The sequence below is a fragment of the Trachypithecus francoisi genome, unplaced genomic scaffold (assembly GCF_009764315.1).
Source record: "Trachypithecus francoisi isolate TF-2019V2 unplaced genomic scaffold, Tfra_2.0 Lachesis_group14, whole genome shotgun sequence".
Classification (NCBI taxonomy): domain Eukaryota; kingdom Metazoa; phylum Chordata; class Mammalia; order Primates; family Cercopithecidae; genus Trachypithecus; species Trachypithecus francoisi.
Window position 1 is genome coordinate 37,352,137 of NW_022681459.1, and position 27,839 is coordinate 37,379,975.

Sequence of the window (27,839 nt, forward strand, 5' to 3'; positions counted from 1 at the left end):
AAAAAAAAAGAGCCGGGCGCGGTGGCTCAAGCCTGTAATCCCAGCACGTTGGGAGGCCGAGACGGGCGGATCACGAGGTCAGGAGATCGAGACCATCCTGGCTAACACGGTGAAACCCCGTCTCTACTAAAAAAAAATACAAAAAACTAGGCCAGGCGCGGTGGCTCAAGCCTGTGATCCCAGCACTTTGGGAGGCCGAGACGGGCGGATCACGAGGTCAGGAGATCGAGACCATCCTGGCTAACACGGTGAAACCCCGTCTCTACTAAAATATACAAAAATCGGCCGGGCGCGGTGGCTCAAGCCTGTAATCCCAGCACTTTGGGAGGCCGAGACGGGCGGATCACGAGGTCAGGAGATCGAGACCATCCTGGCTAATACGGTGAAACCTGTCTCTACTTAAAAATACAAAAAACTAGCCGGCGCGACGAGCGGCGCCTGTAGTCCCAGCTACTGGGAGGCTGAGGCAGGAGAATGGCGTAAACCCGGGAGGCGGAGCTTGCAGTGAGCTGAGATCCGGCCACTGTACTTCAGCCGGGTGGCAGAGCAAGACTCCGTCTCAAAAAAAAAAAAAATAATAAAATAAAATAAAATAAAATAAAATATACAAAAATCTAGCCGGGCGACGTGGCGGGCGCCTGTAGTCCCAGCTACTCAGGAGGCTGAGGCAGGAGAATGGCGGGAACCCGGGAGGCGGAGCTTGCAGTGAGCTGAGATCCGGCCACTGCACTCCAACCCGGCGACAGAGCGAGACTCCGTCTCAAAAAAAAAAAAAAAGAAAAAGAAAAAGAAAGAAGATGAAGGCATCTGCTCTGTATACTTTTGGTACTGTTTTTTAATCAAATTGGTCACAACTTATTATATATGTATAAATTATAAATGTATGCATGTACATATGTCTTTTTTAGGAAAAGACTTGGTGACAAAAGTCAGTGAAGCTTTTAAGTTACATTTTATTCATAACGTCAGTATCCCCATACATTTATTTTATTATTATATTTTTTTTTTTGAGAGAGAGAGTTTCACTGTTGTTGCCCAGGCTGGAGTGCTATGGTGCGATCTCGGCTCAGTGCAACCTCCGCCTCCTAGGATCAAGCGATTCTCCTGCCTCAGCCTCCTGAGTATCTGGGACTACAGGCACCCACTACCATGCCCGGCTAATTTTTGTATTTGTAGTAGAGATAGGATTTCACCATGTTGGCCAGGCTGGTCTCGAACTCCTGACCTTAGGTGATCCATCCACCTCGGTGTCCCAGAGTGCTGGGATTACAGACGCAAGCCACTGTGCCTGGGCTAGTATCCACATACATTTAGAAGAGAGCTGTTTGTGGATGAATGGAGTAGTAAGCCACCAGCCTGGGCCTGCATAGGAGTAGTTCAAACTGTGCTCCTGCTCAAAACACATGCCACCCCCACCCAGGGCTCCAGGCCAGAGTGGACCTTCTGTCTGTCTGTCTGTCTGCTGCCCACACTGTAACAGCCCAATGGGTTCATTTTGCCCTCTGCCCAGATACAGTTGATTTATGAAGACAGGGGAATTGCAATCAAGAGTTTAATTCATGCAGAGCCAGATGAATGGGAGACTGGAGTTTAATTATTACTCAAGTCAGTTTCTCCAAAAATTCGAGGAGTGGGTTTTGTTGTTGTTGTTGTTGTTGTTTTGAGACGAAGTCTCACTCTGTTGCCCAGGCTGGAGTGCAGTGGCGTGATCTGGGCTCACTGCAACCTCCGCTTCCCGGGTTCAAGTAATTCTCCTGCCACAGCTTCCTGAGTAGCTGGGACTACAGGCGCCCACCACCACGACCAGCTAACTTTTCTATTTTTAGTAGAGATGGGGTTTTACCATATTGGCCAGGCTGGTTTTGAACTCCTGACCCTGTGATCCGCTCACCTGGGCCTCCCAAAATGCTGGGATTACAGGCATGAGCCACCATGCCTGGCCAGAACTGTTTTTTTTTAAAGGATAATTTGGCAGGTAGGGGTCCAGGGAGTGAGGAGTACTGATTGCTGGGGTTGGAGATGAAATCATAGGAAGTCGAAGTCGCCATCTTGCACTGAGCTGGTTCCTGGGTAGAGGCCACAAGACCAGATGAGCCAGTTTATCAGTCTGGGTGGCAACAGCTGACCCACTGAGTGCAGGGTCTGAAAAATATCTCAAGCACTCGTGTTAGGTTTTCCAATAGTGATGTGATGTCGAGGAGCAACTGGGGAGGTTTAGAATCTTGTGGCCTCTGGTTGAATAACACTTAAATTGTAATTTCTACTATTATGGCTAATTTTTTAGTCCTAAAAGGCAGTCTGGTCCCTAGGCAAGAAGGGGTTTGTTTCGGGAAGGGGCTGTTGTCATCTTTGTTTGAAAGTTAAACTATAAACTAAATTCCTCCCAAAGTTAGTTGAGCCTATGCCCAGAAGAAAGAACCAGAACAGCTTGGAGGTTAGCAGCAAGATGAAGCCAGTTAGGGTAGACCCCTTTCACTGCCATAATTTCCTCACTGTTAGAATTTCTGCAAAGGTGGTTTTGACATTGTACCTCGATTCCCAGGGCTCTGCCTCTTGCACACATTTTAGTACTCAGATTACCTCAGTGTCTTTAGCCTCACTGGTGAACCTGTGCCAGAGTTGGAAAATTAACAATTTGATGTCAACTGTCCACAGTGACGAGGCTGATATGCTGTCCTGCGTTCTGTTTGAAGACCTGATGCAATGTGACAAAGATTCCATGCCAGATGGGTATCTGTCAGAGGAGGAAAAACTGTTTCTCTCATATTTTCCTTTGCACAAATTTGAGCTAGAACAGAACATCAAAGAACTTAACACCCTTGCGGACCAAGTTGACACCACTCACAAGTTGCTGACCAAGACCAGCCTGGTGGCCAGCTCTTCCGGGGCTGTTTCTGGGGTCATGAGCCTCCTGGGTTTGGCCCTAGCACCTGTGACAGCAGGAGGCAGTCTCATGCTCTCAGCAGCTGCGACAGGGTTGGGGGCAGCAGCTGCCATCACCAACATAGTAACAAATGTTTTAGAAAATAGGAGCAATTCAGCAGCAAGAGACAAAGCCAGCCGACTGGGGCCTCTGACGACATCACATGAGGCTTTCGGAGAAATAAATTGGTCTGAAATCGGGGCTGCTGGCTTTTGTGTTGATAAGTGTGTAAAAGCCATCAAGGGCATCAGGGACCTTCGTGCCTACCAGATGGCCAAAGCCAACTCTGGGTTCATGGCTATGGTCAAGAATTTTGTGGTCACAAGACACATCCCTTTCTGGAGGGCTAGAGGGGTGCAGAGAGCCTTTGAGGGCACAACTCTGGCTATGACCAATGGTGCCCGGGTGATGGGTGCTGCTGGGGCTGGCTTCTTACTTTTGAAAGACATGAGCAGCTTCCTGCAGAGCTGGAAGCACCTGGAGGATGGGGCAAGGACGGAGACAGCGGAGGAACTGAGGACACTTGCTAAGAAGCTGGAGCAGGACCTGGACTGGCTCACGGAGCGCCACCGGCACCTGCTACAGAAGGCAAGCCGGACCTCTTCCAGCTGCCGGGGAAGGGCTGTTCGAGGATCCCGTGTGATTAAACCAGAAGGTAGGAAGGCAGCAAATAACACAGATGTGGCCTTGCTCTTCTAAAAGCTTAGCATGGGGGTGGGGGGCGAGGAATGCTAAACAAACGGACACATCAGGGCATAACTACAGCTGTCCTTTCTTCAAAGAGGGGACTTGCCCCCACACCCCTGACATTAACTGGGTGCCCTCAGTTCTTCCCAGGATTGCATTCTCTTCTCTCAAGGCCCTGACCATAAATAACCATAAATTCTTGAAATCCCATATGTGTGTGTTTGTGGGGGTGCTTCCTGTCTGCCTCTCCTGTGGTCTGCAGGCTCCAGCAGGGAAGGATAATTTGGCGGATAGGGGTCCCGGGAGTGAGGAGTGCTGGTTGCTCGGATTGGAGATGACATCATAGGAAGTCGAAGTCATCCTCTTGCGCTGAGCCGGTTCCTGGGTAGAGGCCACAAGACCAGATGAGCCAGTTTATCAGTCTGGGTGGTGACGGCTGGGCCATTGTGTCCCTCTTGTCCATACCAGTATTTCCAGCACCTAGCAGTGCTTGGCACGTAGCCAGTGTGCCAGAAATACGTGTTGAATGACATGAATGTGGCATTGCGTGATAAAAATGACACTTCCAATGAGTTGGGAAAGGATTTTTATTTGAAAGATAGTTTATAGTTCTAGATTTTCCTATGTAGAGAAATTAAATTCCTAGATATGAAAACTGAAACAAGAAAACTGCTACCAAAAATAAAGGAGAATTTCGAGATTCACGTTTAATAGAACGACGGGTGGCAAGGTCACAAACTGAAACCTGGGAAAGGGACAGGTAAGTCTTTGCCGAAAATGTGAAGGCTCAAGCAGTCATTCACTCATTGGCCATTCAACAGATTTTCATTAAATGGAGCCTGTGTTGGGCTGAGGATTTACGAGATGGCTCCAAATGCGTCTGCATGTTGGAATTATCTGGAAACTGCAGAAAATACAAGTGGGTGGGTCCTACCCCCAGGGACTGGGCTTTAGTTGGTCTGGTATATGACCTGGACTTTAGACCTTTCTTTTTTTTTTTTGAGATGGAGTCTTGCTCTGTTGCCCAGGCTGGAGTGCAGTGGCGCAACCTTGGCTCACTGCAAGCTCCACCTCCTGGGTTCACACCATTCTCCTGCCTCAGTCCCCCGAGTAGCAGGGACTACAGGTGCCCGCCACCATGCCTGGCTAATTTTTTTTGTATTTTTAGTAGAGACGGGGTTTCACCGTGTTAGTCAGGATGGTCTCGATCTCCTGACCTCGTGATCCACCCGCCTCGGCCTCCCAAAGTGCTGGGATTACAGGCGTGAGCCACCGCGCCCGGCCGACTTTAGACATTTTTAAAGATCTCCAGGTAATTCTGTGGTGCAGCCAAGTTTAGGATCCACTCTTCTGGGGCAGGAGGGGTTCTCTTCTTATCCTCTCAAAACCGATAGAGTTTTGCTCTCTGGGAACATATTTGAGCTTCTGAACATCCGGGGCAGATCACTTTCTTGGAAGCTGTGAGATGCAGAGACTCATGTCCCACAGGGTCTCGCTCAGCTCTCCCCTGGCCTGTCGTGGAGCACCAGCCTAGTCTGGGCCCTGGCGGGGCACCGAGAACACCAAAGAGGACAGTCTCTGCCCCAAGGACACTTGGCCACCAGCCAGCCCCACCAGCACCAGGCCCCGGGAAGACACTGACAGCAAGAAGAGGTAAGTGGGATGAAAGCAAGGTAAGTGGGATGCAAGCAAGCCAGGAGCTGTGGGAACCCCTGACAGTGAAGTAACCCCTCCTTGGGTGGGTGGGCCTCGGAGAAGGGAAGGGAGGGCCTAACGGGGAGAGAGGCTGCTGCTACCTTTCCATCTGGCCACCTGCCACGCCACCTGGTGCCTTTGCCAGTCATCACACAGAGCTCTCTCTCTACTTCCTGCCAGATGAGCCATTCGTTCATTCATGAAGTTCATCAATGCACACATCTCAATTGGGCACACCTCTGCCAGGCGTCATGCCAGGCCTAGCAGTGAATAAGACAGACAAGGGCTAGGTGTGCAAAGTGAGGAATGACCTCGCCCAGCCCTGTAATTTCTGGGATTTCAAGTGAACCCACTGTGGGATCCCTAAGATGCTGCAGAAGTGAGTAAACTATTTGCTTTCTTTTTTTTACCCTAGTTGGTCACCCTGTCACCACTGAACCTTGATTTAACAAAGGCAAAATGCAAGTCTTCGGTGAAGGATAATGGGGGTAGGGAAGCGTCTAGTGGCAATAATAAAACCAGCAGCAATGAGAATAGAAGACAGACCTCCAGTGGTTTGTGGTCACCTTGCGGACTCCAGGAATACCTGGGGTGGAAGACACATTGGCAAGAGACCAGCTTTTTCGTGGGCACAGATGGAGTTGGAGGCCGAGAAGACCTACATGTTCATGTTAATTAAAACTGGAGCTGGAACACAGTCCAAACTCTATGTATTTTCCAAATTGTATGTAACTACATAGTACCTTCATAACGAAAATGAAAACATTTTTAAACTATCACCTGCCACTCCTCCCCCTCTTCCCTCCTGTCATCTGTCATGACTCTGCAGTCAGCACCTTTGCGTGGAGACTGTTGCTCAAGCTAAGATCCATTCTCCATTCCCAGGGTTCTGCAATGATAAGTTAGTGATTTGAGAAAAGCTGTTACTGGGAGAAAATCATCCCTTTACTGTAGCATAATTTATAATCATGAAAAATGTGAAGCCCTTAAAATCTTCCAGTGCTAGGGAACTGGTTACATACAAAATATTCATCCACTTGATACAGCACTAGGTAGCTGTTAGAAATGATGCTCCCTCAGTGACTGGGTTCATGAGGAAAGTGTTGCTTGTGTTATTAGGTGGAAAAGAGCAGGGACTTCCTTACCTTTTACTTAAGGAAAGCACATCTCTCAGACTTGTGCGCAGGAAAACAAAACCCTTCCAAGGAGCACAGCAAGGTCCTGGTGTGGCTGTTCAGGGGTAAACTTGGTGATGTGTCCCCTCGTCTTTCTGCCTTTCTGTGTTTTTCAAGTTTTCAGTTACGCACATTACTGTTTTATAAAATAGAAGGAATATAGATAATAAATATTTACTGCAAATCTAAAATAAAATGTTTAAAAACAGGACCAACTCGGCCAGGCGCGGTGGCTCACGTCTGTAATCGCAGCACTTTGGGAGGCCGAGGTGGGCAGATCAGGAGTTCGAGACTGCCCTGACCAACACGGTGAAACCCCATCTCTTTTAAAAATACAAAAAATTATCTGGGTGTGGTGGCACGCACCTGTAGTCCCAGCTACTTGGGAGGCTGAGGCAGGAGAATCGCTTGAACTCAGGAGGTAGAGGTTGCAGTGAGCCGAGATCATGCCACTGCACTCCAGCCTGGCAACAGAGGGAGACTGCATCTCAAAAAAAAAAAAAAAAAAAAAAAGCCGGGCGCGATGGCTTAAGCCTGTAATCCCAGCACTTTGGAGGCCGAGGTGGGCAGATCACGAGATCAGGAGTTCGAGACTGCCCTGACCAACACGGTGAAACCCCATCTCTTTTAAAAATACAAAAAATTATCTGGGTGTGGTGGCACGCACCTGTAGTCCCAGCTACTTGGGAGGCTGAGGCAGGAGAATCGCTTGAACTCAGGAGGTAGAGGTTGCAGTGAGCCGAGATCATGCCACTGCACTCCAGCCTGGCAACAGAGGGAGACTGCATCTCAAAAAAAAAAAAAAAAAAAAAAAGCCGGGCGCGATGGCTTAAGCCTGTAATCCCAGCACTTTGGGAGGCTGAGGCGGGCTGATCACAAGGTCAAGAGATTGAGACCATCCTGGCTAACACGGTAGAACCCTGTCTCTACTAAAAATACTAAAAATTAGTCGGGCGTGCTGGCGGGCGCCTGTAGTCCCAGCTACTCGGGAGGCGGAGGTTGCAGTGAGCTGAGATCGCGCCACTGCACTCCAGCCTGGGCGACAGAGCAAGACTCTGTCTCAAAACAACAACAAAAGAGGACAAAGTCATAGTCAGCGGGTCTTCATTTGAGCGCATGCAGACTCCTCATCACGGAACAAGGCAACACTGGGAGAATGGGTGTTTCCACGGAAGACCACTCCATGGTGTTAGCAATGGCTGGAAAGCGTAGGGAGCCTCCAGCCCATCTGTCCATCCACCCATCCGTCCATCCAGACCCGAAAAGGCATTGTTCTAGGCACTGGGGAAAAGCAGTAAACAAAACAAATCCTGCCTTCACGAAGTTTTCATTCTCAAGGTGGAGGCAGGGGAACACGGGAAAGAAACACAGTAAATCAGTGTTACGGTGTATTATAAAGTAGTGAGTGTTGGGGGGAAAAATGAGTTTGGGAAGGAGTTATATGGAGCGTAGGATGGGGCAGGAGCACAATTTCAAATAGGATCATCGGGGCACGCCTCTCTGAGAGGCTGATTTTCAGCAAAGACATGAAAGTGGTGAGGGTGTCTGGGAGAAGAGCTTTCCAGACAGAGGGAGCAGCAATGGCAAACACCTGCTTGGGACGTTCAGGGGGCTGCTGGTGGGGTGCCGTGCTTGCGGTGCCGGGAGCAGAGAGAGGCAGGGGAATGCGAAGGGAGGGTAGCGAGGAGGCTGGAGAGGGAGCTGGAGGCCAAAAGGTGCAGGGTCTTAGAGCTACGGTAAGGATTTGGGCTTCTGGCCGGGCGGTGGCTCAAGCCTGTAATCCCAGTACTTTGGGAGGCCGAGACGGGCGGATCACGAGGTCAGGAGATCGAGACTATCCTGGCTAACACGGTGAAACCCCGTCTCTACTAAAAAATACAAAAAACTAGCCAGGCGAGGTGGCGGGCGCCTGTAGTCCCAGCTACTCGGGAGGCTGAGGCAGGAGAATGGCGTAAACCCGGGAAGCAGAGCTTGCAGTGAGCTGAGATCCGGCCACTGCACTCCAGCCTGGGCGGCAGAGCGAGACTCCGTCTCAAAAAAAAAAAAAAAAAAAAAAGGATTTGGGCTTCTACCTTGAGTGAGGCGGGGACACATGGGGGGTTTCAGGCAGAGGAGTGACCTGATGGCTTAGATTTTAGGAGGATCACTCGCTGTTGTGTTGAGAGGAGGCCACAGGGCAAGGTGATGGGATATCTATTAGCAAGTGTCAGAAACAACCCTCGGGAAAAAGGATGGCGAGCTGAACCAGTGTGGTGGCAACAGAGGTGGTGAGAAGTGGTGAGATTTTGGATCTATTCTGAAGGGAGAGCCCGCAGGCTTTGTTCATGGACTGGACCTGTGGTGTGAGGGAAGGAAGAGCTGGGATAACGGGGGATTGTGGCCTGAGCAACTGGCGGGATGGAGCTGTCGGCACCTGAAACGGACAGGTGGGAGCAGGGACGGGGTGAGAACAAGGTGCTGGGGCTGGACGTGTCACGTTTGTGATGCCCAAAGACACACGCAAGGGGAGGTGCTGAGTAGGTGATGAGTTCCATGCATCCGGTTCAAGATGTGGGGTCTCCAACACCAAATTAGCCGGAGATACAAGTCTGTAAATAGATGGTATCTGAAACCCGAGGGTGGGTAAGATGATCAGAAGAGTGAACACAGGTCTGAGAAATACGTCAGAGGCCAAGCCCTGGGCACCCCAGCTTGAAGAGAATGTGGAGAGCTGGGGAACCCTCAAAGGAGACTGAGAAGGAAGCAGCCACTGAGGGAAGAGGGGCACCAGGAGCAGGTGTCCAGGACACCAAGCGAGGAAAGCCTCAAAGCACAGAAGCGATGCACCAGGCCAGTGCTGCTGACGGTCAGGGACAGGAGAATCGATCTGATTTAGCGACATGAAGACCACGGGTGGCCTCGACGAGAGTGGTTATGGTGAGATGGCTGAGGACAAAAAGCCTGAATGGAGAAGTTTTAAAAGAAGGCAGAAAGAGGCTGGGCGCGGTGGCTCACACCTGTAATCCCAGCACTTTGGAGGCCAAGGTGGGCGGATCATTTAAGGTCAGGAGTTCGAGACCAGCCTGGCCAACATGGTGAAACCCTGTTTCTACTAAAAATACAAAAACTAACTGGGTGTGGTGGTGCACGCCTGTAGTCCCAGCTACTCGGGAGGCTGAGGCAGAAGAATCCCTTGAACCTGGGAGGTGGAGGTTGCAGTGAGCCGAGATTGCGCCACTGCACTCCAGCCTGGGCCACAGAGCGAGACTGTCTCAAAAAAAATAAAAATAAAAAAAGCAGGAAGTACAAGCAATGTTTTGGAGGGGTTTTGCTGGAGGAAGAAGTGAGGTCAGAAAAGGAAAAAAAAAATAAAGATGGAAGAAATACCAGCATGGTTCTGTGCTGATGAGGATGATCCAATAAGGAAGAGATGGTGGAGGAAACGCCCGAGGAGTGTCTCCCACCCTTTCAGCTCCCAGTGCCCGTGACGGATGCAGCCTACACTGGAACCCTGTCTCCAGACCCTACATCCTGGCGGTGCCTCCGGGCCAGCTCTGTCCCACCTACCCCACACCCTCTGCAACATGGTTTTTAGAGATACATGGCAACGTGCCAGTAAAATCTGATATATGACATTCTGTAGGTAAGTTCTCCTTTTTCACACCAGGAGCTCAGTCTGGATGTGTTAAGAATACCATCCTGGAGAATCTCCTGCTCTATCACCTACCAGCCACAAGATTCATTTCAGGCAGGGTGCGGTGGCTTGTGCCTATAATCCCAACACTTTGGGAGGCGGAGGCAGAAGGATTAATGGAGCTCAGGAGTTGCCCAGCTGGCCTCAGACACGGTGAAAGCCCATCTCTTTAAAAAGTACAAGAATTAGCCAGGTGTGGTGGTGCATGCCTGTGGTTCCAGCTACTCAGAAGGCTGAGGTAGGAGGATCGCTTGAGCCTAGGAGGTTCAGGCTGCAGTGAGCTGAGATTGCACCACTGCACTCCAGCCTGCCCAGAAACTCCTCGATCCCTGTTCCCCTCCCTGACAAAAAGGGAAGACAAAATATTCGCTGAAAGTTTCCTGTGCACTAGGAACTCTGCTAAGTGCCTTCCCAACTTCATCAAATGACAAATGGCACATAGTTATGGAAAACAACAGTTTCTAGACACTGGGCTGAGTACTCTACACGTCCTGTCTTATCCTTGCAAAACACTGCTAAAGTAGGAACATTTATTGTCTAAAGTTTATAAACGAGGACTCCAGGGTGCAGAGCTGTTAAGTATTAATAAGTTGCTCAAGGTAATCCACCTAGCAGGTGGCAGATCTGACTCAGAACCCTCCAACTCTTGGTTCCTTGCTCTTAACCACTACCTGGCACTGCCTTGGTTATCCTGAGGTCACGCCACTAAAGCATGGGAGGGCTGAAGTTCATACATGCCGGTGCTTACAGGCCTAAGGCAGAAATTTGAAGTTTGAGCCTGAGCAAGTGTTGCCAATTCTGGCAACACTTACTCTTAAAATGATTTGGAGATTAATATTTTCCACACATGCACATCAAAATTAATAGTTACATTCGGTCTGCACTTGGCAGGGATTTTTCACAAGCACTGATCCAAACTCAGGCAAGGGTCGGCAGTGCGTGAGCCAAATCAGACCTACCGCCTGTTTCTTAAAGTTTTATTGGAAGATTACCAGGTCCTTCACTGACTGTCTGCAGTTGCTCTTGTGCTACAGTGGCCAAGTTGAGAAGCTGTGACAGAGACCGAAAGGCCTGTGCAACCGCAAATATTTACTATCTGCTGCTATTCAGAAACAGCGGGTTGACCCCTGGTCCAAAGGATTCAAGACAAGCAACTTTTGAGGATCTGGAATTCTGGCTTTCAAAATGAGAAATTGCCATCTGTGGGGCGGGAAGCCGATTTCCAAACCTACAGGGAACCAGGGGGTGATGGTGTTTCCTGTGAGAACACTTTGCACACTTGCCTCTTTTCTGTCACAGGGCCAGGCAGTCCTCAAGCGTGAAAGGTGAAAGGTTGGGGGTAGGATCAGTGCCGCCCTCAGGAGAGGCCTGGCGCTGGGCAGTCTTCCCTGTCCCCGCCAAGGAGGAGCTCACTGCCCCACTTTCCACCAGGCTGTTTCTCCGCCGGCAGACCAGTTCTCTCCGCACTACTCCCCAGCTTACCTGTGGATCCAGGCTCAGAAAACATTCCACCTGTGTGAAACTGTGCAAGACCCACGGATCCAGGCTCAGAAAACATTCCACCTATGTGAAACTGTGCAAGACCCACGGATCCAGGCTCAGAAAACATTCCACCTGTGTGAAACTGTGCAAGACCCATGGATCCAGGCTCAGAAAACTTTCCACCTGTGTGAAACTGTGCAAGGCTCCTCCTGCCACTGTTTTGACTTTCTCACAAAATGGGGATGAGAATGAGGGGTTCTTATGAAGAACTCAGTTTCATTTTTAAGTGAAAATTCAATGAGATCTCATATGCGAAGGCACCTAAGGCCACCCCCGGTACCTGACAGACGTTCAGCCGATGCTGTGCTTCCAGAAAGCACGACAGGAGACTGGGGAAGCATTTACTGACTGCTCTGGATGAAGAGAACCCTGGAGCAGGAACCCCGAGCTAGCACAGAAAACCCCAGCTTTGGAGAACTTAGCATTCCACTGGAAAAACCATTGTATGCTCCTGTTTATTCTATCAGGCCAACACTTTCAAACACCAGCAAGGCAACATTTGGAAAAGGGGAGGCTCCTCAGCCCCGACTCCTGCCAATAACTGGCCATATGCTCTTGTGTTTAGCCTCTCTGGGCCTTTTGCTGCTATTGGTCAAATAGAGGCTTGAACTATTTGAACATCAAGGCTTGTGCCCAACTCTACAATTCCACAACCTTGACTGTATGAACAGATGAAGAGAATAAGACTGGGGGAAGGAGTGGAAGGGCCTCCACTCAGCGAAGAAAGGCTCACAGAGCCCCCATGACCACTGGGTGCCAGGATCTGTGCGGGGCCGAGGGACACGGCCCCAGGAGAGCTGCCTGGGTTCTTGCTGGGGTTTGAGGCTTTGCTCTATGACCTCTCTGTGCCTCAGTTTCCTGAGGACACAAGAAGCAAATAATTCAGCAGGGAAGATAGGACCTGACCAATTAGAACTGGGAGGTCAAGGGGATGTTGGGACTTAAGGCTCAGAACCCATGTCATTGTCCTGTCTTTGGAGCCTGGGATGGTTGTCCAGAGTGCTTGGCTCATCCCTGTGGATCACACGATTAATAATAACAATAATAAAACATGTATTGAGTGAATACCATGTGCCATGTATTTCTAAGCATTTTACATATATGAACTTTTGTTTTTGAGACAAGAGTTTCACTCTTGTTGCCCAGGCTGGAGTGCAGTGGCGTGTTCCTGGCTCACTGTAACCTTTGCCTCTTGGGTTCAAGTGATTCTCCTGACCCAGCTTCCTGAGTAGCTGGGATTACAGGTGCCCACCACCACGCCCGGCTAGTTTTTTTTTTTGTATTTTTAGTAGAGACAGGGTTTCACCATATTGGCCAAGCTGGTCTTGAACTCCTGACCTCAGGTGATCCACCCACCTCGGCCTCCCAAAGTGCTGGGATTGGCCGGGCACGGTGGCTCAAGCCTGTAATCCCAGCACTTTGGGAGGCCGAGATGGGCGGATCACGAGGTCAGGAGATCGAGACCATCCTGGCTAACACGGTGAAACCCCGTCTCTACTAAAAAATACAAAAAACTAGCCGGGCGAGGTGGTGGGCGCCTGTAGTCCGAGCTGCTCGGGAGGCCGAGGCAGGAGAATGACGTGAACCCTGGAGGCGGAGCTTGCAGTGAGCTGAGATCGGGCCACTGCACTCCAGCCTGGGCAACAGAGCGAGACTCCGCCTCAAAAACAAAACAAAACAAAACAAAGTGCTGGGATTACAGGCATGAGTCACCGCACCCAGCCCCTACATGAACTTTTAAAATCCTTACTCTCAAGTACAGACTAATACTATCTCCATTTGACAGATGGAAACGCTGAGGCGCACTAAGCAACTCCTGCAAGGGCACACGTTCAGGAAGTGGCAGAGCCGGATTTCAAGTTTAGACAGCTGGGATCCGGAGCCCATGCTTTACATCCTAAAAGAATAAGGCTTTCTTAGAGCAGAGGAGCAGGTGGCACCTGCCTGTGATCCCAGCTACTTGGGAGGCTGAGGCAGGAGAATCTCTTGAACCCGGGAGGCAGAGGTTGCAGTGAGCCAAGACTGTGCCATTGCACTCCAGCCTGGCGACAGAGTGAGACTCCATCTCAAAAAAAAAAAAAAAAAAAACCACATGAAGGCTCTGCTCAGATCAATCCTAGTCCTGACTCCCACAGCTGGCCTGGCAGGTCCCACAGACACTGAGGGATGCATGGCAGCTCCAGGGCTCTGGTACTGGAGACAGAGAGCTGAATACAAAAGAGGCCTGGCCTCAAATAATTCAAAATAACGCAGCACGAAGCCAAGTATGGCAAGAATAAAGTCATGCTGCAGAGAGCTCAGAGGCAAGCGAGATGAAGGGGGCTGGAGTATGTCGGAAATGTTCAGAGAAACGGTCTTGAGGCAAAAGGAGGTGGAAGGACAGGCTGTGTGGGAGAAAGAAAAGGGATTTCTGGCCAGGCGTGGTGGCTCACGCCTATAATCCGAGTGCTTTGGGAGGCTGAGGCGGGCAGATCACTTGAGGTCAGGAGTTTGAGATCAGCTTGGCCAACATAGTGAAATCCCGTCTCTACTAAAAATACAAAAACTAGCCAGGCGTGATGGCAGCCACCTATAATCCATGCTATTCAGGAGGCTGAGGCAGGAGATCAGTTGAACCTGGGGGGTGGAGGTTGCAATGAGCCAAGATCGCGCCACTGCACTCCCGCCTGGGCGACAGAGTGAGAGTCCCTCTCAAAAAAAACAGGAGGCGGGGCGGGCCGGAATGCAATGGCTGGTGGCTGGGCCAGGGCATGTACTTCTACCTGGAGCCAGATCCGGATGTAGGTCTCTGCCTTTACAGACCCTGGTCATGTCCTAGGTCCTTGTGGTGAACAGACAAGGAAGGCTCCCCTTGCAGGACTTACAATCTGGTGGGGATGGTCTTTGAGGTCCCTTTCAGTTTGGGCTCCTAGGTATTGATTCTAAGCCTGAAAGACGGTCTGAGGCCAGGATCGGGAGGTGCCTTCAATGCCGGGCTAAGGAGTTTAGAATTTTGCCCACAGACAACAGAAGCCATCCATGGAGATGGAGCAGGAGCTCATCTGAGAACAAAGGTGTTTAGGAAGAGTGATCTGGCTGAGAGGGACAGAACCACGATCCTTGAATATTTCCATTGACTCTGTCATACCCTGGCTGCCTCTTCCCTGCATTTAAATCAATAGGCTTTAACGTGAATTACGTTTTAGAGTAAATTTGAGTGGAAAGCACAGAGTGCTCCCCCACACCCTCTCCCCTCACCCTAGACCATCATCATCCAGACTGTGTGGTAACATTTGTCACCACTGATGAACCTTCATAGAGACATCAGTCCCAGCCTTTTTCAAAACGAGCTTTTCAGCCTGGCACGGTGGCTCATGCCTGTAATCCCAGCACTTTGGGAGGCCAAGGTGGGTGGATCACTTGAGGTCAGGAGTTTGAGACCAGCCTGATCAACATGGTGAAACTTTGTCTCCAGTAAAAAAAAAAAAAAAAAAAATATTAGCCAGGCGTGGTGGCACACACCTGTAATCCCAGCTACTTGGGAGGCTGAGGCAGGAGAATCATTTGAACCCAGGAGGCGGAGGTGGCAGTGAGCCGAGATCGCAACTTTACACTTCAGCCTAGGCAATAAGAGCGAAACTCCGTCTCAAAAAAAAAAAAAAAAAAAAAAAGAGCTTTTCTGTTCTCCGAGGTCTCTCGGCATGCTTTGAGAAGACGGCAGGATCCAAAATCCTGTAGTGGCAGATTCTAACCAGCGTGCACATTAGGATCATCTTTGGCCTCTTCACAAAATCCAGAGGCTCAGACCCCACTTGGACCCAATGAGTTGGAACCTGCAGGTCTGCAGCCTGGGCATGTAAATGGGGCTCTGATTCGCTCCTTTGGTTGAGAACCTCCGATATTCGGCCTAGAACTGGGTCAGGCAGTCTCCAACATGGAGGCACCATTTTCCCAACACGCCGCTGTGTGGTGCCAGCTTTTGTGACAACTTGGTCACAATTGCTCCTGTGCAGTTTCTGGCGGGACTTAGTGAATGCACAGGCATTTTACGAGCACGAGGTAGAAAGAACTGAGCTCCCAGGGGAAGGCGGAGGGTGGGAGTGCCTGATGGGATCAGCCCTGTCCCTGGGACTGAGCATTTGTTTAGGCTTGATTTCCACCTGGAGAGACAAGTTCTGTTATCAACAATACAGAGTCAGCACTTCCGCCTTGGGAGGGGCCCACAGAATAGCTTATCTTTTTTTTTTTTTTGAGACGGAGTCTCACTCTGTCCACCCAGGCTGGAGTGCAGTGGCACGATCTCAGCTCATGCAACCTCCGCCTCCTGGGTTCAAGCAATTCTCCTGCCTTAGCCTCCTGAGTAGCTGGGGTTACAGGCGCACAGCATCATGACTGGCTAATTTTTGTATTTTTAGTAGAGATGGGGTTCCACCATGTTGACCAGGCTGGTCTCAAACTCCTGACCTCAGATGATCCACCCGCCTCAGCCTCCCAAAGTGCTGTGGTTACAGGCATGAGCCATCACGCCCGGCCAGAATAGCTTATTTGTCCTGACATCCTACAGATGGGGAAGCTGTGGGGCAGATGGACAGAGGTTTGACTGAGACCACACAGCTTGCTATGGCTCAGGGAGAAACAGAAACTTGGCTCCTTGAAATTCAGTTTTCTTTTCAAACAATCAAGCAAAAACCGGCATCATTGGTGGCCACCACAGGGGCCACTGGCTACTTGGGAGCATGGAGAGGCAGCTACTCTGAGCACTCCTTGTCCTCAACAGAGGCACAGACATGGAAGCCTGAGGCCAGGGCCACCTTTTGACTCATCGTGAACTTTTTGTAAATTCACCTTGTGTTTTAAGTAAAGTCTCAGAGAATTATGTGTGGTTTCATTCTCAGACACTCTGCCTGTTCTTGTCGTATTCCTGGCTGTGCATTTGAGTCTGTGTCTCTTTGTGGAACCGTCAGTATGGTTTATAGGATGGGAGCTCCAGCAGGTGCCTCAGTGAGGTGTTAGGAAGCTGGACATGATTAATCTGGTCCTTTGCCCTCTGGAAGCTCAGTCTGGTGGCGGGGAGAGACATGGACAGAATTACCTAAGAGAAAATCCAGTTTCTCCAGGCTTTGTCTCCAAATGGCACCAATATATGGCTGCACGTCACCAATCAATGTTCATGTGATGAATGGAGGCTGCGGACTGGGGCGGAGCTTGAGTCAGAAAAAGATATCATTGCTAAAGCCTGTCAAAACAGGAAGAATTATGTAAGTGGAAGGGGTTTGAACCAAAAGAAAAAAAAAAAATCAAATGTATAAAGCATCTACTACATGTTAGACAAAGATGACTTATCTTTGGATGCTGTCCATCTAGTTGGTCCAGAGGTCACTGCCTGATAAAAGGTCAGACAGCCACGTACTACACCTGAGGACTATGGGTGGAGACCAAGGAATCAGCTCGACTTGCTGTTTGCAAGTGGAGAGAGGTCCTCACTGAGGACCGGCGGCCACCCAAGATGAAAGTAGAAACACACCCACATTTAGCAAACTATTTTTCTTTTTTTTTTTTTTTTTTTTTTTTTGAGACGGCGTCTGGCTGTGTCGCCCAGGCTGGAGTGCAGTGGCGCGATCTCGGCTCACTGCAAGCTCTGCCTCCCGGGTTCATGCCATTCTCCCGCCTCAGCCTCCGAGTAGCTGGGACTACAGGCGCCCGCCACCACGCCCGGCTAATTTTTTGTATTTTTAGTAGAGACGGGGTTTCACCGTGTTAGCCAAGATGGTCTCGATCTCCTGACCTCGTGACCCGCCCGCCTCGGCCTCCCAAAGTGCTGGGATTACAGGCTTGAGCCACCGCGCCCGGCCAGCAAACTATTTTTCTTTACATCATTTTCTCTCTTTCCTCCTTAGGGTTTTGACATGGTGATTGCCAATTGTTGTCAAACTTATTGACCGAGGGAACTGCTTAGTGTGATTGTCTCCCCCACATCCAATTCCTATGTTGATATCGTAACCCCCAGTGTGATGGTGTTAGGAGATGGAGCCTTTCAGGAGGCGATTAGATCATTAGGATGGTGCCCTCATGAATGGGATTAGTGCCCTTATAAGAGGCCCCACAGAACTCGCTAGCTTCTTCCACCATTTGAAGAATAGTGAGGAGCTCTAAACCAGGAAATGGGCCCGCACCAGCCATAGAATCTGCTGGAGCCTTGACCCTGGACTTCCCAGCATCTGGAACTGTGAGAAATAAATTTCTGTAATTTTTTTTTTTTTTTTTTTTTGAGAGAGTTTCACTCTTGTTGCTCAGGCTGGAGTGCAATGGCCCAATCTCGGCTCACTGCAACCTCTACCTCCTGGGTTCAAGCGATTCTCCTGCCTCAGCCTCCCGAGTAGCTGGGATTACAGGCATGCGCCACCATGCCCAGCTAATTTTTGTATTTTTAGTAGACACGGGGTTTCACTATGTTGGCCAGGCTGATCTCAAACTCCTGACCTCAGGAGATCCACCCGCCTCGGCCTCTCAAAGTGCTGGGATTACGGGCATGTGCCACAGAGCCTGGTCAACTTCTGTTATTTAAAAATTACTGTTTATGGTATTTTGTTATCAGCTCAAAGGGACTAGAGACAGGAACATGGGTTTTGAGTAGAAAGAGGGTTTATTTCAAGCACACTAAATTTTAGGAGCCTATGGGGCTGCAGCTGGATGTTAGTCTAGACTCTAGGAAAAGCTCTATGAACTCCAGTTTGGATTTAAGAGTCATTAGCTTACAGGCAGAAATTGGTCTCAACAGCGATCTTTTCAGTGGAGTATGGGAAGAAGGTGGCCTACAACTGAGCCCTAGAGGAATAACAAGATTTAAGAGAGAGCTGGAGGAAGAGGAGCCTACAAGAGGCAGAGAGGCAGCCAGAGATATGAGTGCAGTGCTGGCTCGGATTTCTGTGGGGTTTCTACAAGAGCAGCACTTAGAAACACTAGCAGTCAGAGGTTAAAAGCATAGACTTGGGAGCAACTGCCTGGGTTTGCATCCTGGTTCCGCAACTTCCTACTTATGTGACTTTGGCAAAGTTATTTAATCTCTCTATGCTTCCAGCTTCATCTTTTAACAGAGGAATACCAATACTGTCAGGTATGGGCTTTGATTTCTCCCTCCTTAGAAGCTGATGCATTCGCCTGTTACAGTTTCATGGATATTGGTGGAAGACAAGACTCGGTGAGAGGCAAAGGACTTTATTCCTCACGGTGCAGCAGGCAGCATGAGCCCCCGAGTCCCACAGGCCTGGATGGATGTGGTGCAGGTAGTAGGTTTGCACTGAGCTGAGAAGCACTGAGCTTAGAGGAGCCACCTGTTTTATAACAGGTAGTAAGCAAGCTTGCTTTGTCCTGAGGGGACACAAGTTGCCTTGTTGCAAACACAACCCCCAGAAAGGGCCTGGGGAAGGGGCAATCCAGGCTTTGCCTTCTTGTCAAACCCAGCAGGAAGGCAGGAGCAGGAGCAGGAGCAGAGAGAAGTGCCTCAGGGGGCACCCGCCTCACAGAGCTGCTGGGAAGATGAAAGGAGTGAAAATGGGCAAGTGCCACCAACAGTGCTCTGCACAGATGTCCACTGTTGTTACTAGGCGTGGCAATGTGGAGGAAGGCAGGGCTGAAAACTGCATCACTTACATCCAAAATGGAAAACAGTAATTCAACAAATACGTACTGAATGCTTTCAACGCACCAGGCAATGGCGATACAGCAGCCAACAGAACAAAGTCTTTGACCTCCAGGTGCTTACATTTTAGTACAGAAAGACAGACACCAAATAAACTACCAGGGGAGCACATTGTACAGGGCCTTGTAGACCAAAATAAGGATTTGGAACTGGCTACGGGATGGGAAGCCAAAGGAAGTTTGCACAAAAACATGTCACAATCCGATGGAACAGGCTGTTGAGAGAACACACTTCAGAGATGGAGTGCTGTCGGAGAAAAGGTAGAGGCAAGGAGACCAGTTTAGAAGCTAAGACGAAGCCAGGCAAGGGGATGCCAGCTTGGAGTGGGTGGTGGTGGGGAGGTACTTGCCTACTTTGGCCCGTCACAGTCGAACACACAAGGGAAGAAGCCTTGGGAACACTCGGCAGTCAAGTAAGTGGACAGAGGAGCGTCCGTTAGCTGTTATCCTCAGGGGCTGCTTCCAGGTACTGGAGGTAGAAGCCAGGCAGCCACAGGGTGAAGATCAAGTAATTGGAATCAGCTGGTAGAAACTTACTCCAGAAGTTTGCCACAAAAGAAACAACGTAGGGCCAAGTGCTGTGGCTCACGCCTGTAACTCCAAGACTTTGGGTGGCCGAGGCGGGTGAATCCTTGAGGTGGAGAGTTTGAGGCCAGCCTGGCCAACATGGTGAAACTGTCTCTACCAAAAATACAAAAATTAGCCAGGCTTGGTGGTGCGTGCCTATAATCCCAGCTACTCAGGAGGCTGACGAAGGAGAATTGCTTGAACCTGGGAGGCGGAGGTTGCAGTGAGTCAAGACAGCGCCACTGCACTGCAGCCTGGGCAACAGAGTGAGACCCTGTCTCAAAAAACAAACAAAACAAAACAAAACAAAAAAACCCCCAAAACAAGAAAAAAAAGTTCAAGGAATAACTTGAGATTTTCCAATTTTTTAAAAAAACTTTTAAAGATTTCAGCACACTTAAGTGCCAAAGGGACTATTGAGAGGAAGAGGCAAACCGGGCAAGGGAGGAAACTGAAGTAAAGCACCGAGGAGGCGGGCAAGGCTGGGATGCAGAGCACAGTGCAGGGTTCACAGTGATGGGAAGAATGCCCTTAACAGAACGAGAGAGAGAAGGGGAAAGACCCTGGGTGGGATGCAAGTAGGTTTATAGATCTGGTAGTGAAAACTCAATCTGGGAGATTGTGTGACAACCTCCATATTCTCTGTGAGACAGGAAGCGTGATGATCCCATAGGGTTAAGTGAAGGGAGTTCCAGATTTATGGATTATGGAGAATTTCAGAGATTTGGGAATTATTGGCTGAGAAATAAAACAAACGCAGCAAGGGATGGGTGAAAAGCACAAGAAAGAAAGAAAAGAGGCCAGGTGTGGTGGCTTACGCCTGTAACGGCAGCACTTCGGGAGGCTGAGGTGGGAGGATCACCTGAAGCCTGGGCAGCACAGTGAAGCCCCATCTGTACAAAAAGATTCAAAACATGGCCAGGTGTGGTGGTGTGCGCCTGTAGTTCCAGCTTCTCGGGAGGCTGCGGTGGGAGGATCACTTGAGCCCAGGAGTTTGAGGCTACAGTGAGCCTTGATCACACCACTGCACTCCAGCCTGGGTGACACAGTCAGACCTTGTCTTAAGGGGAAAAAAAGAAAAGAAACAGGAAGGAAGGGGCTAGGCAGGACATATTTTTTATGGCTGAACAAAAAATGAGGGAGCCTGGGTGGCAGCCGGAGAGCTAGGGGCAGCAGGGACAGAGGCAAGGCAGGAAAATGACACTTTGATAAGATCAAGTGATAAGGACAGTGTCTGTGGTGCAGTAAAGGCAGCAGTTTAGGGGAGGGTGGACGGTGAAGAAGTAAAGCTGAGAGATTTCAGAAGCAGAGGCACAAAATCAGCTTTTGGACATATTGGAGTTCAGCAGCTGGGGAAGCTGAGGGCAGTGACACGGACCCAGCTGCTGGCCTCGTTTACCTTCTGGCTTATCGTCACCCTTTAGAATGTCTCACCTTAGAACGCCTGGCGCTGTTCCTTCTTGTACCCCCGACCCCCACTTAAAAAGTCAAATCCAAGTTGTATCTTTGGAGCCTCAGGCAAAGGCAACGGGGAACGAGGATTAATACACACAGGCCAAAGAATGGTGTTTCTCTCTTTTATTTAAAAACAGTGCTTCATTACCATGTGCAAAGGCTGAGGCAGTGCTCCTCCTTCGCTTAGAGTTTATAAAAGCCAGCAACATGATCAATAATTTATACACATGGAGAGTAATACAAAAAAATAAGGAATAAAAGCTAAAGATCTAACTACTCCGACCTTCACAATTCCAGCTACTTGATAATAATAGGAGTAACCCAATGAATACTGTATGGTCTGAAAGCTACTATACAATATGATTCTTAACGAGAAGGGAAGGGAATTGGAGACTGTCACAAAGCCCTGGGATGCTTCTCTGGAGTTAGCAGGGAAACAGGACCCTGGGCAAGCAGCTCGGGTGTCCTAGGAAGTGATTCCGGGGGAGGCCGGGAGGGGAGAGAGAAGGCTAGGTGGTCGATCACACAAGCATCCCATGTAATGCCCCCTGCCCCAAAGGTACCTGTTTTGCCATGGCAATGGGAGGGGCTGGAGGAACAGCATGTTGCATGTAGGGATGGTCCGGTTCCTGCCATGGGGAGTGGGGAGAAGAGGAGAGGTTCTGTGGCATTTTGAGCCTTACAAAGATTTGGACTGAAAAGCTCAGAGACTCAGGCAGGTCAGCCTGTCAGGGACAAGTACACTCCACCGGCTCTTCTCGCTTTGCAGCCCTAGCTTACGTGTGTCAGCCCCAGGTTTGCTCCAGCTATTCACAAGCAGAATATAACACAAGAAAAACAATTCATATCCCTTAGGGAAAAAAAGAGGATCAATTCATCACTCGATATATAATACAGCCAAAATGAGCTGCCAAAACAAGCACACACACAAATACTGTGAACAGAAAAATACAAGAAAATGACTAAGCTGGGAGTCTTGACGGGGTATGGACATTGCTTAAAACACTTATCAGTCCCCGGAAAAACCAAACCAAAACACGTTTTAAAAATTCAAAAACTCATGTACCCCCTGGGAAACTGGTGTTGGTAACAAAGGGCAGGGGGTGGGGAGAGAAAAGAGAATCACTGTTCCCTTCTTGCTCGCCAGTGTGAGTGCAGTCCTCAGGTCGCCGGCATGGACGCAAGTGCCAGACAAGGAGGACCAAGTCCCTCTGCCGGTGGCCTCCTAAAAGGCAAGGCTTGAGTTGTGGCTGATAAGCAGTTCTCTCCGTTACCAATCCCTGCCGACCAGCACTACCATGGCTGAATTGATCTACCGTTTTCCTGAGTAAACTGTAACTGGCTACAGTTTCGGTAACATGGAAAAGAACTCGGCTACTACAGCCAACTGCAACACTTCAGGAATCCCCTCCGTCCCTGGGCTCCTCACTCCTAGTGCATCGGATTGAGGAATTTGACAACTCGCTGCAGTCTGGTCTGTAAGCCTTGTTTGCAAAGAAAGGTGCCAGGGACTCCACCACGCTCACCGAACCAGAGGGCACACGCTGGCTTAGGACACCCAGAGCCTACTTGGAAAGGGCCCTGTTTCATGCTCTAGCTCTTGGAGCACTATTGCCTGGCCGATCAGTAAAGCAAGTATGAAGGAAGTACACAGGAACAGGAAAGGGAGGGAAGAGGCTTTTGGACAGTAACATTTCCAAAAAAATATAGTGTTTTATGCAACAGAGAATCAAGTTTCACTGTGTATACTACAAATGGTCAAACATTTTCAAGAGCATGACAAAATAAAAACACACAAATTTACGTCTGATGTTCACCTTGCCCACTATTTTTTTCCTATCTTAAAACAGTGCAAACAGGTAACTTATGCTTTTAAAACACCACGACCCCTTCCCCACCCCCCAAAGTCCCTTTCCTCCTAGTATCTGGGGGAAAAAATCTGCAATTCTGCAAATGTCACTGTGCTAGAGGGTTGCAAGCAGCAGAGAACTGGCTGAACTTGGCAAAAGGGGAGGGCTCGCCAAAGTTTCCCCTTTTCCCTCCTTAAACATCTAAGTGCTTTCCAGTCTGTCCCTTGGTTGGCCTTGTTCTCCTGCCAGAGGGAAGGGGGCTCATCATGCCCTTCTTGCATATCCTTGGGGTTGCTTCCGTCCCTGTTTGATATCAGTCTCCCTCATGTCTGGAAGCTATGTAACTAGTTACGGGATGGTAGTGATTAACCTTCTCTGCTAGATCTCTAGGAAAGCATAATTCTAAGCTAAGAGCAGTTCAGCCCCTGAGGAGTCACACATTTGAGGAAAAGCTGCTATCGATGATTTCTATCGTCTAGATTTCCACTAGCTCCCCTCAGACTAAAAGTTGTGCCCCAGTCCACTTCTTTCTCAAAGAAAAAAAAAATGTTGGCTCAATTCAGACTGTGGCTGTTGGAGGATGATGGTGATAGTAGGTTTTGTGAAACCTGAGAGCCTGACAAATGGTGAATCACAATGGCTGATCTGAGTTAATGGAAATTAAACTAAGAGACACCAGGAATTCTGGAAAATGCCTACGGGCAGCTCTCTGGCTAAAAGAAGGACGCGGAGATAAAGGTTTTCACTAGAGGCCTCCTTTAAGGAGCCCAGCTTCCAAGAGTACAGAAAGTCCAGGTCATGAACTATAGTAAAGTTGAAAAAGAATCGTGCATGTGATTCAGCATCGGTGAGTTTTCTGGAATTATCAGCCAGCATCCTCTAACAAACTCACGAAATGCCAGACTCCTCTGACTCTCTTTCTTAATACAGTGAGAACCAGAGTCAGGAACAGACAAGCAGTGCTGCTTTGAGCAACCTGCCTCTGGTGAAGTTGACTGTACAGAGTCTCAAAGTTCAAATGGTGATGGCGAGGTTGATACTGTGAAATCTAGATGCTTGTAAGAGCCCAATTCTCAGTGTTGACACTGAAAACCAAAGACCCTTTCATAAAAAGCAGAACTCCATCTATTCTTTCTTAGCAAAGGGAGCTGGAGGAAGTGGTGTTAAACACCATCCCTGGAAATGCAGCAGAAACCACTGGAAAGCACAGAGCTTGCCTTTGGAGGCCTCAGCCAGAACCAGCTGAACTGAGATGCACTCAAGGTGCCTCAAGCTCAAGATTCTGCCTCTCTTAAAAGGTCTGTGGGAGCTGCCTTCTCTACCTTTCCTATTATCCTTACCTCTTTCTAGGAAAAAAGAAGAGAAAAACACTTAAACTCATTCTCCTATTCTCCCCTGCTAGGGATACAACCATTTAGAATTTGGCCTAGTCTCCATTGAGTACGTGCCTTGCCATCTTTTGGGAATGGCCCCTTTGTGATCATGACCTCAAACTTTTGTTTTTTCAGTCAGCTAAAGTTCTCCCTCAAAGCAAAAGCAAAAGCAAAATCCCCCCTGCCCCCATTCCCTAGAACTGTGAAAGCCCGCATCCCATTCCCCGCTCCTCTAACTAAAATATTTATATACATACAACAAAAATTGTCTTAACAGCAACCAACCAAACTTTGGCTTGGGGTGGGGGGATCCTTAAAAATGGCCAATGGACTGGGCCGTTGGTGTCCCCTTAGTCTCCGTCCTCCTCCCCAGGATGAGTAATAATTGCATCGAGGCCTCTAGCTTCCTTGACATCGCCCCTAGTTTCAGGCACAGCCTCTCTCCCAGTTATGAGGCGAGACAGGATTCTGAAGGGGGAGAGGATATGTATTCTACGCGACAGGCCAATGCCCTCTCAGACACATCACTCTGCTTACAAAGAATGCTTGATGCTGTCGTAGGTCAGTCATTTTAATTCAGGGACATGAGTCAGTTATCAGTCAAGAACATGTGTGGAGGCAGGAGTTAAAAAACAAACCCAAAACAAACCCATAACAAACCAGAAGCTCCATGTCTCTGAATTACTCCCTTTAGCAGCTGTCCCTTGGGTGAAAGGTCACCCTAGTACCAATGTGAATAGACCAGGGAGCCAAAGAGACCGTGCTTTTCTATTTCCTAATGCCTTCATTTGGGAAATGCTGTAGGACACTTGCTTTTATCAGTTCTATCTAACAGCTAGAAGAGAAACACTCTCCTACCTTGATAACACAGAAAATTACAGCCAGATGGCAACGGCAGTGACTCACTGCATGCCTCTTTCTGGCGATATAGAAGACCCTTGCCATTTCAGACCCTCCTTCCACTATGGGAGGGCAGCAATCTCAGAGCCTCCGCATTTTATGTCCTGTAGTGTTAATGTATACAAAGTGGTCCGGGTGCTCAGCTGGCTGTTTCTGGAGGACAGTGAGAAGCTTGGCAGGACAGCCACAGGGCTCAAGACTGTGGATAGAGAAGTGACTCATAAAGGCTCTGGAAGATGAAAATTCCTATGGCTTTGGAGCAAGTACAAAGTGCCTCTGCCTGCCCTTCCATGTCCTCATCACCAAAACTTCCAGGGACTGCTGACCTAGGACCTGGTACTCGATCTTTCCCCAGCAGATTCTTTATTCTGTTTTTTAAACTTTGTACTTTCTAAGGCAAGAAAAAAGTAAGAAATACCAGATCTTCTAATATTCCTTTTCTCTTCCTCACCCTCTTTAATGGCTGTGAACACTTTGTACTTCTAATCCTCAAGCGGTGCCCAGATATCTGGGGGAAATCTGGTCACTGGCTTATTCATCTTTCTGTCCCTGGGTCCTAAATTCCTGAATCTTATGGACATGAGAGCAGGATGTTAATAAAAGAATACATCAGCTAAGCTGTGGTTCAATTAAAGGAGAAGAAGCCCAGAAAGAATGCTAAGTTACAGGAACAAAAAGAAATGATCTTTTTCATACTCCAGAGTTCATTCTGAGATCGGTTTCCTAATGAGGTGTTTATTATCCACAGTCTGAGAGCACGTTTGGAAATATCAATACTATAATTCCAAAAACGATGCCAACTGTCTCAGGCTGTGCCTGTAAGATGATTGTAAAAAGAATGGAGAAGACAGGAGGGAAGAGGAGAGGAAAGCGTCTTTTTAATTCTCCTGCTTTATAAGCACAAATTCCTATCTATCAGCATGTGGATTCCAGCCACAGCCAACCAGAATTGCCTGTCAAAAGACCAGAAACTCAGAAGACTAGAAGAATATCCTGTTGCGGAAAGATCTCTTCCACTTCTGCTTGTCCCCCAGCCATTCAGCACCAGGTACACTTTGGTAATTCTGTCTGCTGATTTCTGATCAGATGCATTTATCAGCTCCTAATGTCTCTCCTTCCTCCTTGACTGCCTCTTCCGTGATTGATAGAATAAGCTAAGCACGGACATACAGACATGGAAATGCATTATTATTTTTTTTTTTTTTACCACAGTTAAAAAAAAAAAAAAAGAAAAAAATGCACAATCTTTGGAACAAAAGAATTAAAGGCAGAAATTTAAAGGAAAAATACATATTCAAAGAACATAGTGAGGTATAAAAAAGTATTCTTTCTTTTTTTGTGTTTTTTTTTTTTTGTTTGTTTGTTTTTCCTCTTCATCTTGCTATAGAGTTCCTCTACTAGTAAATATTGCAATAGCCAGGCCTCATGAACTGGGGGGCTGTCCCATTTGCAGGGGTCTCACGTCACTTCAGTAGGGGGCAAATCGGCTGTAGCCACCTCGGTATAAACTCGCCTGCAGTAATTAAAGAGATAAAAATAATTAAAAGGTTGAAGAGAGAAGCATGAACAGTGAAGAAAAATATGTCCAGAGAGGGATTTGGAAACACAGCCTCCTTCAAAGCCTTAAAGCAATTAATCAAGCATTGCCTTGTGCAGTAAAGTCAGGAAACCAACTTCTGCTTCTAAGGTGCTCAAACCAGAGCCCAGCACATTTATTGCTGACCTGATATTCTCAAAGAGAATATGACGACATTTTATTTCATCATTTGCATGAATTAGCACAGAAGGGAAACAATATACAATTGAAAATTAGTTCTGCCAAGAGTGATTTTTAAAAGCACAGGTTTTTGTTTACTTTGATACAGCCTATAATCCTGGTGGAAAACAGATCCCCAGTTTCCTCTTCTCACATATGACCCATCTGCAGTGCACGTTACTTCCGACACGATCCCTGCCATGTGTGGTCACAGCCCATGTTTGAGATGGTGCTGCATCTAAACCTCAGTCAGTCTTGAATAAAGTCTAGTTCCTCTAACATCTACAAAGCACACCAACTAGGCTGTTTCTTGACATATTCACATTTATATATCTAGCTGGGGTTTTAACTAGGCTTTATTCCTTTATCAAATGACTTTCTCTAATGGCTTATCTCTTTCAATTACAAGTTTCCCAGGAATGTATCTTTCTCAGGTCATTCTTTTAGCATAGGACTTATATCATTTTAGGACAAAATAAAACCTCAGGAACTTCCACCACTGCCTTTATATTGTAATGCTCTACTTCACTTATAAACATATATTCCCTCAGGGCCCCCATTACTTC

At 48.5% G+C, this 27,839-nt stretch overlaps 2 protein-coding genes and 1 long non-coding RNA gene across 31 annotated transcripts in view; 1 reads left to right on the forward strand and 2 right to left on the reverse strand.

The window, feature by feature from the left end:
• Positions 1-6,691, forward strand: part of APOL5 (apolipoprotein L5) — a 35,303-nt gene extending 28,612 nt beyond the window's left edge. For 7 of the 13 annotated variants that reach the window (XM_033232786.1, XM_033232784.1, XM_033232785.1 and 4 more), the window contains 3 exons: positions 2,656-3,578; positions 5,099-5,263; positions 5,721-6,691. In XM_033232786.1, coding sequence (XP_033088677.1) covers positions 2,656-3,578; positions 5,099-5,263; positions 5,721-5,749 — 1,117 coding nt within the window. In that variant the 3' untranslated portion in view covers positions 5,750-6,691. Of the gene's footprint in view, positions 1-1,848; positions 4,530-5,098; positions 5,264-5,720 lie in introns of those variants that run through there. The other 6 variants (XM_033232790.1, XM_033232792.1, XR_004442255.1 and 3 more) reach the window with 5 other exon arrangements.
• A 14,811-nt stretch (positions 6,692-21,502) lies between these two features.
• On the reverse strand, positions 21,503-24,751 carry LOC117095952. The gene is made up of 2 exons (XR_004442261.1): positions 24,650-24,751; positions 21,503-21,894 (listed from the first exon to the last, which is right to left on the reverse strand). It is a non-coding gene; the product is annotated as an uncharacterized LOC117095952 (long non-coding RNA).
• Positions 21,503-27,839, reverse strand: part of RBFOX2 (RNA binding fox-1 homolog 2) — a 303,630-nt gene continuing 297,293 nt past the window's right edge. For all 17 annotated transcript variants that reach the window (XM_033232813.1, XM_033232806.1, XM_033232799.1 and 14 more), the window contains one exon: positions 21,503-27,030. In XM_033232813.1, coding sequence (XP_033088704.1) covers positions 26,986-27,030 — 45 coding nt within the window. In that variant the 3' untranslated portion in view covers positions 21,503-26,985. The remainder of the gene's footprint in view (positions 27,031-27,839) is intronic.